This window comes from Osmerus eperlanus, chromosome 14, assembly GCF_963692335.1.
Source record: "Osmerus eperlanus chromosome 14, fOsmEpe2.1, whole genome shotgun sequence".
NCBI classification, from domain to species: domain Eukaryota; kingdom Metazoa; phylum Chordata; class Actinopteri; order Osmeriformes; family Osmeridae; genus Osmerus; species Osmerus eperlanus.
Genome location: NC_085031.1, coordinates 7328915 through 7346847, shown reverse-complemented (window position 1 = coordinate 7346847; position 17933 = coordinate 7328915). Strand labels below are relative to the sequence as shown.

At 41.2% G+C, this 17933-nt stretch overlaps 3 protein-coding genes and 2 non-coding genes across 5 annotated transcripts; 4 read left to right on the top strand and 1 right to left on the bottom strand.

Annotated features, from left to right (window-relative positions):
* Nucleotides 1-46: 46 nt before the first annotated feature.
* rpl12 (ribosomal protein L12) lies at nt 47-2594 on the top strand. The gene is made up of 6 exons (XM_062478327.1): nt 47-207; nt 932-1005; nt 1460-1558; nt 1649-1730; nt 2029-2115; nt 2445-2594. The coding sequence occupies exons 1-6, from the start codon at nt 171-173 to the stop codon at nt 2561-2563; spliced, it is 498 nt and encodes a 165-aa protein (XP_062334311.1). The 5' UTR covers nt 47-170; the 3' UTR covers nt 2564-2594.
* On the top strand, nt 1056-1183 carry LOC134034430 (small nucleolar RNA SNORA65). The gene has a single exon (XR_009932235.1). It is a non-coding gene; the product is annotated as a small nucleolar RNA SNORA65 (small nucleolar RNA).
* LOC134034429 (small nucleolar RNA SNORA65) lies at nt 1815-1941 on the top strand. The gene has a single exon (XR_009932234.1). It is a non-coding gene; the product is annotated as a small nucleolar RNA SNORA65 (small nucleolar RNA).
* A 165-nt stretch (nt 2595-2759) lies between the features above and the next one.
* pole3 (polymerase (DNA directed), epsilon 3 (p17 subunit)) lies at nt 2760-4672 on the bottom strand. The gene is made up of 4 exons (XM_062478328.1): nt 4216-4672; nt 3905-3990; nt 3681-3799; nt 2760-3467 (listed from the first exon to the last, which is right to left on the bottom strand). The coding sequence occupies exons 1-4, from the start codon at nt 4279-4281 to the stop codon at nt 3295-3297; spliced, it is 444 nt and encodes a 147-aa protein (XP_062334312.1). The 5' UTR covers nt 4282-4672; the 3' UTR covers nt 2760-3294.
* An 847-nt stretch (nt 4673-5519) lies between these two features.
* lmo4a (LIM domain only 4a) lies at nt 5520-17392 on the top strand. The gene is made up of 5 exons (XM_062478326.1): nt 5520-5970; nt 12607-12849; nt 14989-15085; nt 15347-15505; nt 15619-17392. The coding sequence occupies exons 2-5, from the start codon at nt 12614-12616 to the stop codon at nt 15625-15627; spliced, it is 501 nt and encodes a 166-aa protein (XP_062334310.1). The 5' UTR covers nt 5520-5970; nt 12607-12613; the 3' UTR covers nt 15628-17392.
* Nucleotides 17393-17933: the final 541 nt, after the last annotated feature.

Below are 17933 nucleotides of genomic sequence, written 5' to 3'. Positions count from 1 at the left end.
AAATCTCGCGTGACTTTCCGTTCTTATATTACCAATTATGTCCCTCCATCTTTCCTTTCTTTTTCACTTTAACGGTGAAGGTGCAACAGTAATCGGTCGTCCCGAATCCGGGTTCATCCGACACCCTCACTTATTCAAGCTGAACTGAACTCAATTTCTACAAATCCAACATGCCTCCCAAATTCGATCCCACCGAGATTAAAGTTGGTATGTGTGGAATCTACTGTATAATAGCTTGTGTTTCAGGTCGCGTCGCAAAATGGAGACGGTTCTTAGTTTTGGGAATCCATCTTCTACCCAGTCATCCTTTTTTTGGAATGTGTTCCATGTTTTTTTGTTGTTCTGGTAGTATTTGTAAGCCAGTGATACTGGTAACGTTCCAGCTATCCCAACATGCTGTCATCCACGTGGTGCTCTGTTAACTTTAGACTGAAAGCATCATGCGTGGAGACATGAGTCTCCGAGACTTTTCGAAGACTGAAAAAACCAAATGCATATTTAATTTTTCGGTTTGCAGTTATTTGTTTAATATACATAATTCAACTTGCATTGTAAATTGGCTTAAGGCATGGATCCATATATACCATCATGACTAGACTATAGAAAATATGTTGGATGTGCGGGCATCGTTTAGTCATGTGTCCTACTGTAAGCCTGAGGCATAAAGGACCTGTAGTGAGTAGTATCTGTTAAATATTACCTATACTACCTATATTTGTTGTGATTGAGAGGGAGCATTGTATTGAAGTTATACAACGATTTCTAGTAAGTGCAGTTTTAGAAAATGGGTTTTCTGATTGACAAAATACAGCACAGAGTATGAGTATGCTACTGTTTATTGTAATCCAGAACATGGATTGTTTGTTAGCTGTGCGTCTGTCTATGCACTATAGTGTTGTCAAGGAATAATTTAAAGAATTTGTTTTGACAGTGTACATGAGGTGCACAGGAGGAGAAGTTGGAGCCACTTCAGCGCTGGCCCCAAAAATTGGACCACTTGGTCTGGTAAGTGAGTGAGATATTCAGGAGATTGTAAGATCAATGTTCACCAGCCTCCTGCCACTATGCCTGTCATTTTTTGTGAATTGAGTATAGTCCAGTGGAAGCTAAGACGGAACCAGCTCTAGGAAGCAGGTCTGCCCACACTATTGGGCAACTCTGTGCCGAAAGGTCTGGAACATCAACCACTTAAGTACTAATATCAGAGTCAGGTTTATTGCCAAGTGAGTTACACAAACAAGAAATTTGCTGTGGTGGGTTGGTGCATAAAATGGAGGTAGATATATGGGAAACAAGTACTAAAAGATAAATATTGTGAAATAAAGACTTGCATTTAACTTGAAGTTATTTTTATATTGGTCACATATTAAAACCAATAAGATTCAGTATGCCGGAATAGTACTTAGGTCTTAATGAATGATGTCCATTTTCTTATGATTTTCTTCCTGCTGTGCTCTAGTCTCCCAAAAAGGTTGGTGATGACATTGCCAAGGCAACTGGTGACTGGAAAGGCCTGAGGATTACAGTCAAGCTGACCATCCAGAACAGACAGGCTGCAGTATGTCTCAAATATTCTTGCTCGTTAAAATCCCTTTAGCTTGAAGAAATTGTTTCAGCCTTCTGGTCTCAACATATTTTTCTGGTGTAGGTTGAAGTGGTACCCTCTGCTTCGGCCCTGATCATCAAGGCCCTGAAGGAGCCTCCTCGTGACAGGAAGAAGGTTAAGAACAGTAAGTCACCCTAAAGTTCGGTCAGTAGGAACCACCAGTTTTAGTTGCTGTGAGGAGTCTTTTATGGCTCAACTTGCATTGCCTCCCGCCACTAGGCTCGTCTGCTTTGAGTGATTGAGTTTAGTCCAGTGGAGGCTAAGAGAAACCCAGCCTTAGGAAACAGGGCTGCCCAATCAGTGGGCAACTCTGTGCCGCAAGGTCTGGAACACTTAACAAATGTAGATGACCTGTGTCCATTTGCTAACTAGTGTTAGTTCAGAATGTCTAGCACCCATCCAAGCAATTCTTATTTTTCCAGTTAAGCACAGTGGCAGTGTCACTTTCGACGAGATCGTGGGCATTGCCCGTGTGATGAGGAACCGCTCTATTGCCAGGGAGCTCTCTGGTAAGACCCCTGTCATTGTTGGCACATCAGTCATTTATACAGTAGTCTTCAACCCTGGTCTTACATGTTTTAGATGTTAACCTGTTCCAACACACCCTATTCAAATGAATGTTCGCTATCAGTCTTCTGCTGAGCTTCATAATCACCCATTCCTTAGAATCAGGTGTGTTGGAGCAGGGAAACATGGTAAAACATACAGGGCAGGGAGTGCCTGAGGACCAGGGTTGAAGACTAGTGGTCTAATGCATGAGGGGACAATTGGCAATTCTAGGCTGAAGCTCTTCAACCATACATTGGTGTTAATTGCTTTTGGTTTTTTTAATTCTCAGGAACCATCAAAGAGATTCTCGGTACATCCCAGTCTGTGGGTTGCACAATTGATGGCCGCCCTCCCCATGATGTCATTGATGACATCAACAGTGGAAAAGTGGAGTGCCCATCAGAGTAACATCAAATGAATAAAGTTTTTCTAAAATGAAGTGAAAGTTGTTATGCATAATTCTAAGGTGATGCATAATTCTAAGGTGATGCTTTATTTAATATGGTAATGGTTCAGTAAATACTTTCATAGAGGGTGTCTAGGAGTTTACCCGTGTACATTGTGCGGTAGACAATTAACTTGACCGTAAAAGAACTGACAACATTTAATTAACATTTTTATTGAAAAATGAATTGCATATTATATGCTACAAGTACAAATGTATTTCAAATTGGTATGTACATCAAAAAGTCAACTAAGCCCTGTGGCAAAGTTAATTGTCCAAAACTTGAAGCCTTTGGTTTGACCAGATGGTCCATAAGGTCAGTTTAACCATTTTCCCTGAACTGAGTATTTCCAAATGAGCCTTCTGAGAAACATTGGTAAACCCATTTTTTGGCAACCATTTTCCAAAACTTACATTTGTACCACTTAAATGAAAAATATAGATTTGGACAGGTTAAACTTAAACAAGTCAGACACATGACCCAATTGTCCTTGCCTACATAAACTTTTGTAGGGACTTAAGCCCATCCCGTTAGTGGTACAGGTTCTGTCCCTTGCCTAATAAGTCGTCTCATTGGCTGTAGCAATAGTTTACGGAGTTACAGACATCTGGTATTTATGGAAAACTAGGGTATACAGAAAATGTGCACTTAAATTATTTCAACCAATACTTCATCACTGCTGGTTGCCAGTCTTCAGTTTTCAACTTCTTCTGCTTCATTCTCAGCTTCCTGCTCTTCATCCATGTGCTCTTCATCATCCTCCTCTTCCCTACTCTTGTCATGCTCCTCCGTGTCAGTCTTTTTCTCCTTGTCTTTGCGCTTCTGTTCTGATGCTTCTTTCTTTCCCTTCAGACCCTTCTTGTGAGCTGCATTTGAATAATATGTTTTTAATGTTGAGTAGCAGGTATGCACAGGACTGGCCTCTACAAATGGCAACTTATCAACACAAGAAGCGTAACCCCCTAAGTACCTAAATGGTACACTTCAAACCCAGCTAACTAGAAGTCACAAAGTGAAAAATTAAGTTGTTTGATTAATTAAGTTATGTTGATGTGTCAAGAATCCTTTGAAACACTCACCCTCCAAAGCTTCACGCAGAGGCTGTAAAAAGCGTTCAAACTCCATCTCCTCCATTGCTGCCATTACGTCCCCCGCATTTAGAGTTTTCCTCTTTGCTTTCATAGCAAAATTGTTTGCACTGTAAATGGAGAAACAAATGTTCAACAAAACGTTTATGCATTAATGGATATGCTACATTTTGTCAAAATATATTGTCACTGTTTGATGAGGCACTTTTTGTTACCATGATGTCGCATACAGGACGAACACACTAGCAGCTTGAGAGATGGCTCGTCTGGCTTCTTTAGACACATTTACTCCGTCTGGAAGCTGTTCAAAGGAGTAGCGTGGGTACCATCAACCAAACAAGATACAGACTGTACATAAGACAACCAGCTAATGCTAGCTAGCTAGCCACCACGGCACACAAGTTGTCAGTGATGCCACATGTATTTGTTGCAGGCTCATTGCTCATAGGTTGAAGAAAGGCTTCACATGTATAGATGCTACGTTTTGGGACCTTACACGTACCGACTACAATCAAAGTGAACTCACCGCTTCCTTGATAATGCGGGTAATGACGGCGTTGGGAAGATTTAGGTCTTCGGGTCTCTCTGCCATCGTGTTTCAGTGTACTGTATAATGCCTCGAAAAAACTCAGTTGAAGTTACAGCCTCTGTAAAATGCTTACAAATTGATAGCTAGTTACGAGCCAATTTGCCCGTAAAGGGCTTTTGTGCTAGCTATAGTAGCCTATAAGCTCGACCTCGTACTAGTATATACTACTTCACAGCATTAGCAAATCAGAAAACCCCTTGAAAATAAATATGAACCTTATTTTAGCCGATGCCAGTCTGCTGCAGTTACAATATGCATTCAGTTGTTTAAACAACCAATTGAAACACAAACCAAAATGTTGGGTTTGGCTATCAAATTCTGACAGTCTGCTAGATTTGTTTATTATAGCTCGTTCCCGCGAAGCTTCTAACCATGTGGCTGTTCTTCTTTTTTACGTGACGTTTAACGACGGTTGGCCACAAACAAACAGTTAGTCGCCACCTACTGGGTTGGAGTGTGATCCCGAGTGTCTTGAACCTCGTAAACCTGTGTAGAGTTGCAATCTTGTAATTTAATACGTTTGAGATTTAATTCATTTACCCTTGATATTGTTATGGCCGTTCATTCTATGACCTATGGAACTAGTTTGTTGTTGTACCAAGAGTTCCCCGTGCGTTTGAGTGCAATTCCAGATCTTGTCTTGTCAAATTTCGCCACAAGATGTCACAATATACAAATAGTATAGCCTACATGAGATTAAATGTGAGGTTTAAGCGACATAGACTGGCACTAATCTATGGTTCTGTACAAATGTATGTGTGCAATCAGCCCAAATAAAGCACAAAACCAGTGAACAAGTGGTGTACATAAAGACGCCGACAATCACAGAATTCGCAACTCAAAGTGCATCTATGGTCAAAGAGGTCAAAATGAAGACCCGCCCCACAACCCCAAACATGCTCCATCGAATGCATCCTGTAAATTTGAACCATAGCAATGCATGTGAAGCTGTTATTATAAAAGTGAGACCAGATTTTAGGAGGCTAGAAAAAATACTTTTTGAAGGCTATAAATTAAGCAAATTATGTCAACTTGCTCTACTGGAATATCTAATATCTAAGTTTTTATTCCATTCGCTTAAGGTTATGTAGAATGTTCAGGTTAAAGTTCATGAGATAGTGAATGTGAGAAGGACGCTCAAATCTGTCCTGGTGGACGCCAGGCTATTTTAATTGAGAGCGCTAGCGTCTATTTCGGCGCTTATTTAAACTGGCTCCACTGTATTTCTGGGGGCTGAACCTCATCCACGTCACAGGAGGAGTGAGTTAAATGTGTAAGGAGGAGTAGCAATAGCTTTCCACACAGACGGAGAGCGTTATGTCCGTAAGGAAGTCGTGAACTCGTTTGCCGCAACATCAAAATTCATTATAGGCTACAATACGAATCTATTTAAAAATGATTATATTTAGGCCTAATATGTAATGCTCATTGTTTTTTTAAGCTGGAAGTCTTGAAGTCTGTTTAGACTACCTTAGTGCGAAGAAAAGCAAAAGGAAGAAAAGGTTAGGCTACTTTCTGGAATAGGATAGTTTGCATTCTTTTCATTTGGAATACACAACGGCTTAGTTGTTACACCCAGACATTTTTAATCATCTGTCGTTGAACTTGGCAAGAACACGTCTCGTGGTAGTGCGCACCAGTGTCAAGATCATTTCTACGCGGTGGCTTCTCAGACACTAGCACAACGGCAAGGTGAGCGATTTGGAATTAACATGCTGCATCACGTAGCTTTTTACTTTTCTCAATTAAGATGTTTCTCGAATTCTGCACTACACAGTGTCAAACTGGCGCTTTAGATAGGTCTCGAGCTGTTGCCTCCAGTTTCTAATACAATTCTTCCCATGCTACACTGGAAAGCGGGCTACCAACCTAATTGCGTTTTTTCTTTACAGAAACGGGACGTGACTCACTTTTACGACTCAAATGCAAAATGTATTTGGGGTTGTAATGTGTTACATGGAGCTACAATATATTGTCCAAATTAAAGTCCTTACATTGCGGAGTTGTGAGCTTGTTAAACAGACCCGGTGTAATGGAAAAAAAATCGATGAGTGTAGCCAACTGAGCACGTTATTTTGAAAGGATGTTTTGCTAGCCTGTGACGGTGCCAAGTGGGTCTGGTCATAGAGTTGTACTTTTGGTACCATACCACTTCTGACTGCACCATGCTGTAAAATGTTTTCTTTACAGTAGTTTTTCTTTTAGCACAAGTAATAGCTAAATGACTAAATCTGCTAAATGACTATATGTAATAGGAAATAAGATCGGACCAATCCTCCTTTGGGAGAAATGTGGACTTGTTGATGCACATCAATTGATGCAGAAGTATGTACAACTATGCTATACGAAATGTTTTAGGTGATATGCTACATTTGATGAAACATGTCATTGTATTTACCAGAACAATTAAGTTATTCATTGGAGAAGACTTATACACTTCGGTTTGGTGAGTGAACCATCATTTGGTCTGTCAACCTGAAACCTCATGCAATCCATCAGTCTCTTGTCTGACAGCGACGGTATTGTGTTCCTCCTCATTAGGTTCCTCCGGTAGGAGGGAACCTATTGTTATTGTTGGTATTCTTCTTATTATTATTATTTTCTCCTTGCGCCCCAATATCTCAAAAAGTCCCTGGTCATAAATTTTCTAATTTGGCACATTGATACTACATCCAAGTGGGTACCCCCACACCAAATATGGGCCACATCGGACCATAGGGGGCGCCACAGGCCACGCCCAAAAGTCCGATTTTCAAAGTGATGGCATTTCCACCCCATTGCTCCAATTCTTCTGAAACTTGGTGTGCATGCCTCATTTTTCATGAGGAACAAAAAAGCCTCAAGGACCCATAAGGTCCGCCATGATGGATTTTCCTGTACTGTGATAATTTGGGAAAACCTTCAAAATTCCTCTTCTCTTGAACCAAAGGGGAAATTGACTTGAAATTTGGTACAGATATGTATCATTGACGTATTTAAAAACGTTACTTAAGGCAATTGAATCAAGTACAAAATGGCTGAAATGGGTGTATTTATGTAAATGTCCACATTGCCTCAATATGTTTGTGTCACTAAATCAAATGTATTTTTGAAGGATGGTTCAAACCTAATAGGCTTTAAGGTGACATGCCCCTGAAGTATCATGCAAAGTTTCACCTTGATATGTCAAAATATGACTGAATTACAGCTGTTTGAACTTGGACCAAATCTGACAATGCTTGCCATTGGAGAAACTGCTTTTTTTATTATCCAGTTGCTGAACTTTGTGTAATCCATGTCTGGGAATGGCTCAATTGGCTGAGGAGCTCAATTGGCTGGCTAAATTGGCTTACATTTTAATACCTGTTTAGTTAAACAGGATGACATCGTTCTGAAGTACCATGCGCAATTTTACCTTGATATGTCAAAAGATCATTGAATTACAGCTGTTTAAATTTTGGCTGAATCGAACAATGTGTGCTACAGGAGAAACGGCTTCTTTGTTATATACAGTAACTGACCACATGTTCTCAACCTTGACGGTAGCTCAGTGGATTGAAACGGTGTCCTGCAAAGTGCAAGGTCACAGGTTTGAATCCAGCCACTGCCTTTGGGAATGTCATAATTTTGATTATCTGTTTAGTTAAACAGGATGACATCATTCTGAAATACCCTGCGAAACTGCAATTTTACCTTGACATGTCAACCGTTTCTTAACCTTTGTCCCAAAGCTGACCAAAGCTAATACTCATCACGCAGTCGGAGCACAGATAGATAATCAGCGTCAGCACCCTTGTGTACCCAGCATGCAGTGCGGCATGTCAAAAAACGCAAAGACTTGTGGAAAATAGTTTGGTTACAACAGCCGTGCGAGGGATTTCAGTTGTTGTGTTCATTCAGTTAGATGTTTGTAATGTTATTGTTTGTTAGTTAATATAATCTTGTTGGTCACCCTGATTGTGCATGTTGTGTAGTTTAATGGGACCAGAGAGTCGGCTGCTGTACTATCACAAGCTATTCTCGCAAGCAGCTGACCCTAACCCTAGCAACATGAGCTCTGCCTAGCCCCGTTGCCCACATCACTATTGTTAATTGTGCATTGACTGAGATTCTGGAAAGAGATCAACTCAAGAAGAGTTTCAATATCCTATAAAAAGCTAATACTCTACCCTTTCTATTCATAAAATCTCAACAGTTGCTGTGTAGCAGAGAGGGTAGAGAGACTGACTTGTAACCTTATGCTCATGAGTTCAAATCCCCATTCAGCCTATTGTCGTTGGCCAAACATGAAGTAGTTTTGCTCTCATGTTGTCCAAGTCTCGATCTTCTACAGTGTACATGTTTATAATATTTAGCCATTTTGCGGAGGAACCCGCATCGCTGCTTGCAGCTATATTTAGCTTTTGTTTTTAACGGTTATTTCATCAATCAGTCTATTACCAGAGCAGAACAGAGCCATCCCTTCAATTCAAGTAACCTTTGTTTGGGCTGGTAATTAATTAATTATTGATGTGAAGGGCTTATTACAAGCTTATTACAAAATCCAAACCCACTGAAGTTCATCAGTAATAGTTAATCAGAAGTAGTTTATCAATAGTGTAAGAGTCGCTGTGGCAGACTAAACTTAAAACTTATGTAGACAAAAATGACTCCCTTCTTGATGTCACCCGTACATGCAAACACTTGCACATTCTTCCAAACTTTCAGCCACAGTTTATAGTCAGTTAATGGGCTCCTATTTATTTATTTTTCTTCCTGGCATGATTTCATAGACATTAAAACTAATTTAATGCCTTGCATTCATAAAGCCAAGATGGTTTTCTGCCAGCAAAGGCTCTGTGTATAGTGATACAGTTTGGTTTCAACATTACATTTTTAAACATAATTCTGCACGAACCGATAAGGAAGAACAGCAAGTCCTTAAAACCTTCTAAAATATGTAGTCCTCTTGTGTTTTTGGCAACGTGAAGGATAAGATTGCATGGGTATTGTATAGGATCATGTAATTGTTCAGGCTTTTCTCACCAACAATAAAACATAGGATTAGCATTTCTTTGTTTTTTACCTTGTCATATAAAAGTTATTTGGTAACTCTGAGCACAGGCTGGTTGTTGGTCCTGCAGGTGTGCTACACTATTTGCATTCAATGTGCTGCCGCAACTTGTCTCAGGCATGGTTTGGAATGCTGAAAGTGAAGTTTCGATACATAACTTAAACACTTTGTTTTAGGTGGCACCTGGCTGCTACAGGACAGCAGTCAGGCCTCTGCATGTAGACTTAAGATGAGATGGTACCCATCCCAATATAAAAGTTTTTTTTGGTGTACACAATTAACTTCAGATTAATCATATTTAGCAGAAAGCTCTGATTCATTTGGGTTGAACTTGGTCCACTGTGACTGTCATGAAAAGTGTTGTGACCTGTTCAGGGTGTCAAGGGAATCAAACTGGTCTGAATTGCCACTGACCTAGTAAAAGGCCTGAGGCATAGAACTTGCCAGAGGGAGAGAACTGAAATAAACGGAAGGTCAGATTTGAGCCTCTGTTCCAAGGTTTGTACCAGAATTCGTTGTAACTTTCTTTTTTTGTGATGGTGGAGGCTTGTGTAATGAGAGTATAGGCTTAGTAATTGATTTCACGCACCTAATACACTGCCAAAGGATTCTAGTTTGAGACAGGAAGTGGAGGGGAAAACACAGGCACGTAGCGGCTCTTGTGCTTAAACTACAAAGTTAATGACTAAACACAGGATTCCATGAATTCCAGATTCATGTTACTGTACATAATGGCTTCATTGGGCTAACATTATAGACCTTTTTTATAGCTGTATGCTATGACTGTTGCCCACGGTTCTATTGCAACATTTGTTTCTATAAAACCATTGCAGCTACCCTTGCGTTTATTTGTTCCACCTGTTTTGTTTATCCTTTGCTGTAAACATATTACTTTTTGTATGATTTGCATTTTAAGGTCCTAAACACACTTCATAACTCCAAGCATACCTGAATATTGTCTTAACAGCTGCAGCACTTTCCCCCAGGACCTTCTAGTTGACCCTGACCAGGGGAAAGCACACTTCCTGGTGATATCTATAGTCTGATGGTAAAGGACCTGCAGTTAAACAGGATGTGTGGGGAGACCTGAAGTCCTTCTCCCCAACCAGCATGCCTGCTTGCTGGTTGGGGAGAAGCTTGTGGCTGTGCCAACCTCTGCCGATGCATGGTTGACCTTCCCCAATCAGTGGCCAAGCTGATGATTTTTATACTCCCTGAACTCAACCGGGGCATCTCCATTCTGGTGCCTGTTTCTTACCCCAATAGAAGAAACTGAAAGAGGAAGCAGCTGATTACTGTCTCAGTCTGTTGCCATCTGCACCTAGACGTAAGACCTCTATTTCCTCTGCCATCTTTTACTTTTAGATTTTAGGCAACAACCTTCCTTTGTCCATTGATCTTGCAGGGTTTAGTGGTTCTTCAACATCCACAAAAGGGTTAGTCTTGGGGGGGGGGGGGGGGAAGGGATGTGGAAACCATGCCAGTGCTAGAACGTATGTTGCTTATAATTCAGAAAGATGTACTCTGGTTTCCACATAAAAATCGACACAAGTTGGCGAGACTCAGCCCTTTTCATTCCAAGAGGGGGTGACAGTTGTAGACCGCAGGCAAACATTCCTACAAGGATGGAACCTCCGTAGCATAATCTATGCCCGCCCAGTTTGTAACTTCAATGTACAACTCACTGATTCTTCTTTGGCCAAGGTTCCTGAGTTAGCAACTTGGTGTCCTGTGTGGTGCTTGGGAGAGAAGAGGGGTCTGTCCAGCTTTGCAATGACCCTCTTAAGGAACTCCTTGATTGAAGCCAGGTGTCGATGTGGATAGCGAGCCGGCTGCGGTCAAGTAGTTGCTGGATTTGAGTGTGTAATGGGAAGGGCACTTGTGAAGCTAAATATGCCATCACCACAAAATTAATAGCACTGGAGGACAAATTGCAATGCTGCTGTTAATTTGGAAAATAAAATCCAGTCCCCTGCAATTATTTACTGTTGTTGTTGGCTGTAATTATGAATCATGGAACCCACTGCAAAGCAGCTGAGCTGAATCCGCGAAGAGTGGAGTGCTGGTATGGTTCTACTTTGCGTGATTCGAGAGGAATATTATCACCAGCTGTGTTTGAAATCTGTTACTTTTTGCTGTGGAAAAACGGGATAGTGTGCATATGTGTATACGTACTGTCGATGAGCGCAGCAAGAGTAGAATGTATGTCAGTGTAGTTTGTCAGTGTGCTGCCCCTTTAAAAATATGTTTCTGGATCACAATCATTTTAGCATTCCAAGCTCATTTCCAGTATTTAAATAATCAAAACTATAAACTATTTGTTTCAACAAATGAGTAGAAATGACTTGTGTTAAGGATCATTTTACACTTGTTAGCAACGTATTCATGGTGGGTACAAGTGCATGAACGTAAACAAATGAGTCTTGCCTACAGGACCACTGCAACACAACACCCACCTAAACTCGGAACACCAAAAAACATGCATTGAGAGACTAACATTCCACAACATCAAAGGTTATTTGCTGCTGAGCCCAAATAGATTTCCTTTCTGGACTGTGTGAGGAGGCTTGAGTGATACGTGTAAAGGTTACTGTAGGACATCTTCCATCCAGAGTAGCCGTTGCCTGGAAGGTGCATAGTTTTAAGGGGAAATTGTCTAAGCCCTAATGCCAGAGGGGGTCCCACTCTTAAAGCCAACTGATAAGGCATGGTGCCAAATGGGAATCCAAGTCCTTCCTGTCTGTCGGACTTCTCTGTCACCCACGGTCCTGCTGTGTGGTATGATATGGTATGGCATGGATTTGTGCGGGATAAGTGATAATAACACGGATGACTGAGAGGCAGTCCTCCTTAACATTCCCAAGGAAGCTCCAATTTCCTGGACTTTCCTGACTTTTGGGGGAGTTAAAGCGCATGTGTATTTGTTTATTTCACATCCTTTATAAGAAAGGCTTGTGACTAGGTTAATTGGTCCTATTCTGTCATAACATGTTCTATGTGATATAAATGTTATAGCTATGTATTAAAATCTTCGCTCAAAATGAGAACGAATGCTTATTTAGGCCAATAATTTATCTCATTGTCATCAGACTGCCTGTAAGCCATTGAAATAAATGTTGATTTTTATCAACTGTGACTGTTACCGACGAGTGTCTCATAACCCTTAATATCAGGTGTTATGCCCATCTTAGAACCATTGGAGAAGCTCAATGTCAGAAGGCTATAAACCCAAGTAAATCTATACGTGTCCCCTGTCACTAAACATCATGTTTATCCCTTCTTTCTTCCGCCTTCAGGCCAGCAATGGTAAACAGCCGGGTGGAGGCGTCGGCTGTGTCGGTGACAGGGGGCGGGGTGGCAGGGCGGCAGTGCGCCGGCTGCGGGGGCCGCATCGCAGACCGCTTCCTGCTTTTCTCCATGGAGCGCTACTGGCACACACGTTGCCTCAAGTGCTCATGTTGCCATGCCCATCTGGGTGAGATCGGCAGCACCTGCTACAGCAAAGGGGGCATGATCCTCTGCAAGAATGACTACATCAGGTGAGAAGACTGGTGGGAGACGGGGTGTTAACAATATGGCTTATTGTATAGCTCCACCTCTCCTTCTGGAAACCCAGGTGGTAGAGAAACGGAACGCAATGGAAAAAGCAGGGAAGACTGTTCGTATTTTATTGTCCAATCTGGTTCTGGGGTGGGAAGATCAGCAAGAGAACAGTGACACTTCATAGAATTATACAAATTAGCTTTTTGACCTGGATATGTTTTTAAAGAGCAATATCTTTGGAACAGAATAGGAAAGAGAAAGTAAAGGCACTTAAAATTGGAAGTCCTGGAGATCATCTCTCAAACTATTAACTGCCTATTAACTCCTCTAACACTTTCCAAACTTTGTTTTGGTGTGACTGAGAACTATGTGTGGGAATGTCAAGTACAGTTATACAAAGAAAGAAGTTTTATCTTGAAAGAGATATGTTAGTTAGTTTGAGGAAACTGACTTAATCTCCTGAAATCTGTGTGTTAACATCTTCACTGCAATGTTGGGGCTCTACTTAATGCTATAAGTCTAGACTAGTTACGTAGGTGTGTGTGAGCACATGTTCTCATTGGTCTTCTGTGTGTTTGTGTGGTGCATCTATTTTACAATCATTTGCTGAGCCTGAACCTGAAGGAGGTGTGTGTGTGTTCAAATGTGCTTATTGGTTCTGTGTGCTTGGTTTTTGTAGGGCAACACAGACTGATATACAACTGGTGCAACATAGGCAGAGGACTGTGTGGGTGCCCTTGCTGGCAATGCCTGGGCGGGCACCCTCCAGGGCAAATATTGGGCTTGATCCAGTGCCGTCTGGAAGCCCACAACCCAATAATGCTTGTACAGAATTCTGCTGAGAGCCACGCATACTGGGCACTCTGTATGTTAGTAATGATAATACACTGTAGGGAGAATGAGAGAAACACTTTAGCATTGGAATAAACAGAGCTCTTTCACTCAGGCACGGCCGGTAAGTGTGGCGAATCTAGCAATTCTGGCTTGAGTTCGAAAGGATTCAAACACCCCCTCCCTTCAAAGCCACTCCCCCAAAACACATGAATGCGCTGCCTGACTACTGCCAGGAAGTAGGTAGGTAGACAGACAAGTAGCTCGTCCAATCATTGCATTTGTCTGAATGCCGTCCAGTCATTAAGTTTGGTCTGAACTAAATGATTGGACATGTTTATTACAAACCTGTGATGCCCACTGATTTTTAGATTTATGGTTGCTATCAGGATGTAGCAAAAAGTGCATCTCGACAACATTACCAACCCAGCCTCTAAGATGCAATATGGCTGTCAAAATATGTTATTCTAAATTAGATGTGTAAAATGTCAGTTTGGCAAATGTCTCCAGTCAAGACATCAACTGACGTCAGTGTAAAAGAGCCGAGTATCTTATCTGTCCCAGTTGCAAATGTAAACGGTGTCCTTCATAGCATTGAGAGTGATAATGGCCTGCAATTCACAACACAATATGTATATCACTGGTAGCCTAAAGAGTTGTAATCATTGCCAGGTGGTGTTGAGGCAAGGGGGTAGGAAGGAAGAGAGGGAGAAAACAGGGCTCATTGGGCACTCTTATACAGTTACTGTTTGGATTGAGATCAGGGACACTGATATGGAGAGTGTGTGGGTGTGTCTCTGGAAGGGGGTAGGCTGCAATCAAACCGGTCTGGTAGGTGTCATGAGGAACAGCAATAAGGAGAGCTTAAGAATGGAAGAGAGGCTTCCTATTAAACACAAATCTACAGTTCAAAAGCATTCCAAATAAAGAGCGGGGGAGAGGGCTATTTGTGTTTGTTGTTTAAGGCATCATGAGTTTAAGAGAAGAGCAAACTTGTGAACATGTACAATACAGCTGTATTCTACATCCACCAAATGTGTAACTCTTGTCCATAACATCTAAGTCACATATATTCTGACCACAACCACCTCACATGCCTCTCATTTGCTGAAACCAGAAACAGTTAGGATAATTGTTTTATGTACTTTGTTCTTTGGTGTACACGTGCTGTACCCAAAGGGGCTCAACAAATTATAATAGAGGTCTGATTCTGAATCGGTAGGTGGAAAAAATGCAAATGTACTTCCTCCCTGAAGTGTTCGCATTGGAAGTTCTGACCTGAGTCTTTTTGGGTTCAACCGCAGACTGTTTGGGCATACCGGGGCTTGCAGTGCCTGTGGGCAGTCCATCCCTGCCAGTGAGATGGTGATGCGGGCACAGGGAAACGTCTACCATCTTAAGGTGAGTTCTATTTCAATTGAGGAGCTATTGTACTATGAACCTTCAATCCCCTTGTGCATATCCAGGACCATTTTACACTGTCTGAGACTGCAGTATGGTTGTGGGAATGTTCATGAAAGTGGACACCATTTGTTAGTGCCACACACGGTTCACACACGGTTCATGTGTTTGTTCTGGTGTGTGCTTTTGTGTCAGTCAATAATTTGTTCTCCATTTCTTTCTTCATCCTCATCTCCCTTTACCCCTCATATCCCTCTACAGTGTTTCTCCTGTGCCACTTGTAGGAACCGCCTCGTTCCTGGTGACCGATTCCACTATGTGAACGGCACCATTTTCTGCGAACATGATCGTCCGGGGGGAGGGCTCCTCAGCAGTCACCTGGCACCGCTGCAGGGCAATGCCATGATGCCTGACCAGAAAGTGAGGCTAGGGCCAGGATTTGAGCTTCCTATCCATCTGAATCAAGATTAAAATGAATCCAAATGCATAAAGTATGTATTCTCTAAATACTCATTTCATTATTTCACTCCTAGGTGTGCTGAAGAAGATGATGAATTAAGCAACATGTGCCTTCTCCTCCTCCTACTTTCTTTTCTCCACCTGGCAATGTATCCTGCATCATCTATCCATCCTTTTATCCAGGCTGTTGTCTGTGCACATTACTGACACTGATACAAGTGTCAAAGCCTTTCTCAGTACAATCAAGTTCCCAGTCAAGGGAATAGGAAAGAAGGGAAGGGGAAGATTACATTGATTTAGTCAAGTTAAACCAGTGTCTAATTTTGGCCAAACAATGATGGTAGACTTATTAAGAAGAAGTGGCTTACCTGGAAAGGACTGGCAAATGTCTATTCATGGAGCCCTCTTGCATAATGGGGCACCTTGACCTATCCTGCCTGTTGTGCACAGGGATCAATAGAGGACATGGGGAACTGCTACGATAACTTCTATATCAGAAAGACTGCATTCAAATCAAGACATCACAGAAGAAGATTCCAGATGTTGGTCAAAGGCAGGAGGTGATGTGGCTGTACAGTAGATTGTCAATGGATGTGTCTTGCACTCTAAATGGTGCTGGATCTGCCAAGTGAATGTAGTAAAATCTCCTCATTGTACATCCAACCTGCTTTCAAAAATGGACTGTACAAATATAATAACTTTTGGATACTCAAACAGAGGATTCTGAAATTGATTTGTGCTGTGAGTTATTTCTAGATTGTCTTTTTAAAATTTGTGTGATCGTTTTTGGGGTGATTATAGAATTCTAAAATTATGATTATAAAAATGTTATTGGATATCACAACAATGGAAAAGTGTTTTAGGTTTGAGGCTCAAAACATAAACCTCGATAAACTGCGCGTCTCTCAAACAAAGGAGCGCCCCACATACCAAATGAACACAGTGGTTTGGGTTTTATGTTGACGTATGCATTTGTGCTCGTCTTTGAAAAGGTGTTTCTTTCCGTGGGATGTCTCTTGCTGCCGTGATCCATGGATCTAAATGTTCTCTTTCTGTCAGTGCGGTTTGAACCGGTCTCTTTCTGTCAGTGCGGTTTGAACCGGTCTGTTTCTGTCAGTGCGGTTTGAACCAGTCTCTTTCTGTCAGTGCGGTCTGTTTCTAAACTGGTCAAAGAAACAGAAAAGGGACTTTTGAATGGTGAACTATTATAACTGTACAAATATTTTTTATTCAATTGCATTGTGTTATATGGTTAAACGATGTGTGCATAGCATTGTAGGTACAGGCCCCATTTCAAATGCTGTAAAGCAGCTATATTGAGACAAAAGTACTTTCTAAATAACTAATAATCATGATATTGCCAGCCACTTGTCTCGTATCTCTAACTGTGTTATTTGAAAATATTTCCCTGATGCTCAGCGATTAGGGTTTAGGAGAGTGAGTGGATGTGTAGCAAGGTGTGACAAATGGTCCTTTCAAACTGAAATGTAGCTTCGGGTAAGGGAAAGCCAGAAGCACTCAGACAAACATGGCCGATTAGCCTTTGAAATTCCATTCTTAAGGGTAATCTGGTGAGCAGGGCTAATTAAAAGGGAGGGACCCCTTTCCTATTTCCAAGTAGAAATCTTCATTGTGAAGCTGTACTTAACTGCACTGAAAAGTTGAGAAGGGGAAAAAAAACAAAGAATTAAGTGAACTTCTATTTTTTGCTATTGTATAACCAAACCTTCCTAGTGTCTCTCGTCACATCTTAAAGGCTTCTACTTCATGGCATGCTGTAATAGTTTTTTGGCACTAATCCTACTGCAGATCTTATTTATTTAATTAGCTAATTAAACAACTCTTTTTAGCCATGGTGATGTCTGAATATTACAAGGCGTTTTTTTCGAATCTTTTTATGATCCTTATTTATTTGTATACTTATTTTTATTATAATTATTATTATTCTAAAGAGAAATTAAAACCAAACAGTGCAAAAGTACAAAGAGGTTAAGGCAAAACGGTTCACTTAGCCAACTGTATCTTAAGATTGTGTCCCCAGAAAACTTGTGTACCATGAAGCTCTGTGGTGTCTCTTCATCATAATTGGGCCAATGAAGGTACACACCCAAATTAATAACTATTTAGTGTCAGGGTTTAAATTATGTATTGCTGAGTGGTTTGGGATGAACCTATTGCCCTGGTTATGAACTGGTAATGCTAACCTAAACTTTCTAAAAAAACTCTTTGTTGTGCCATAATGAAGGTATTTTTATAATTTGGTGTTAGTTTTCCCCCGTGTGACCTGTCACTTGTTCCACCCTACCACTGACAGATCAGGATTGAGTCTGAGAACCAGTCTAACAATGTCTTCATTCTCTGTTAGATTCAGAGCACTTTGAAGAAGAAA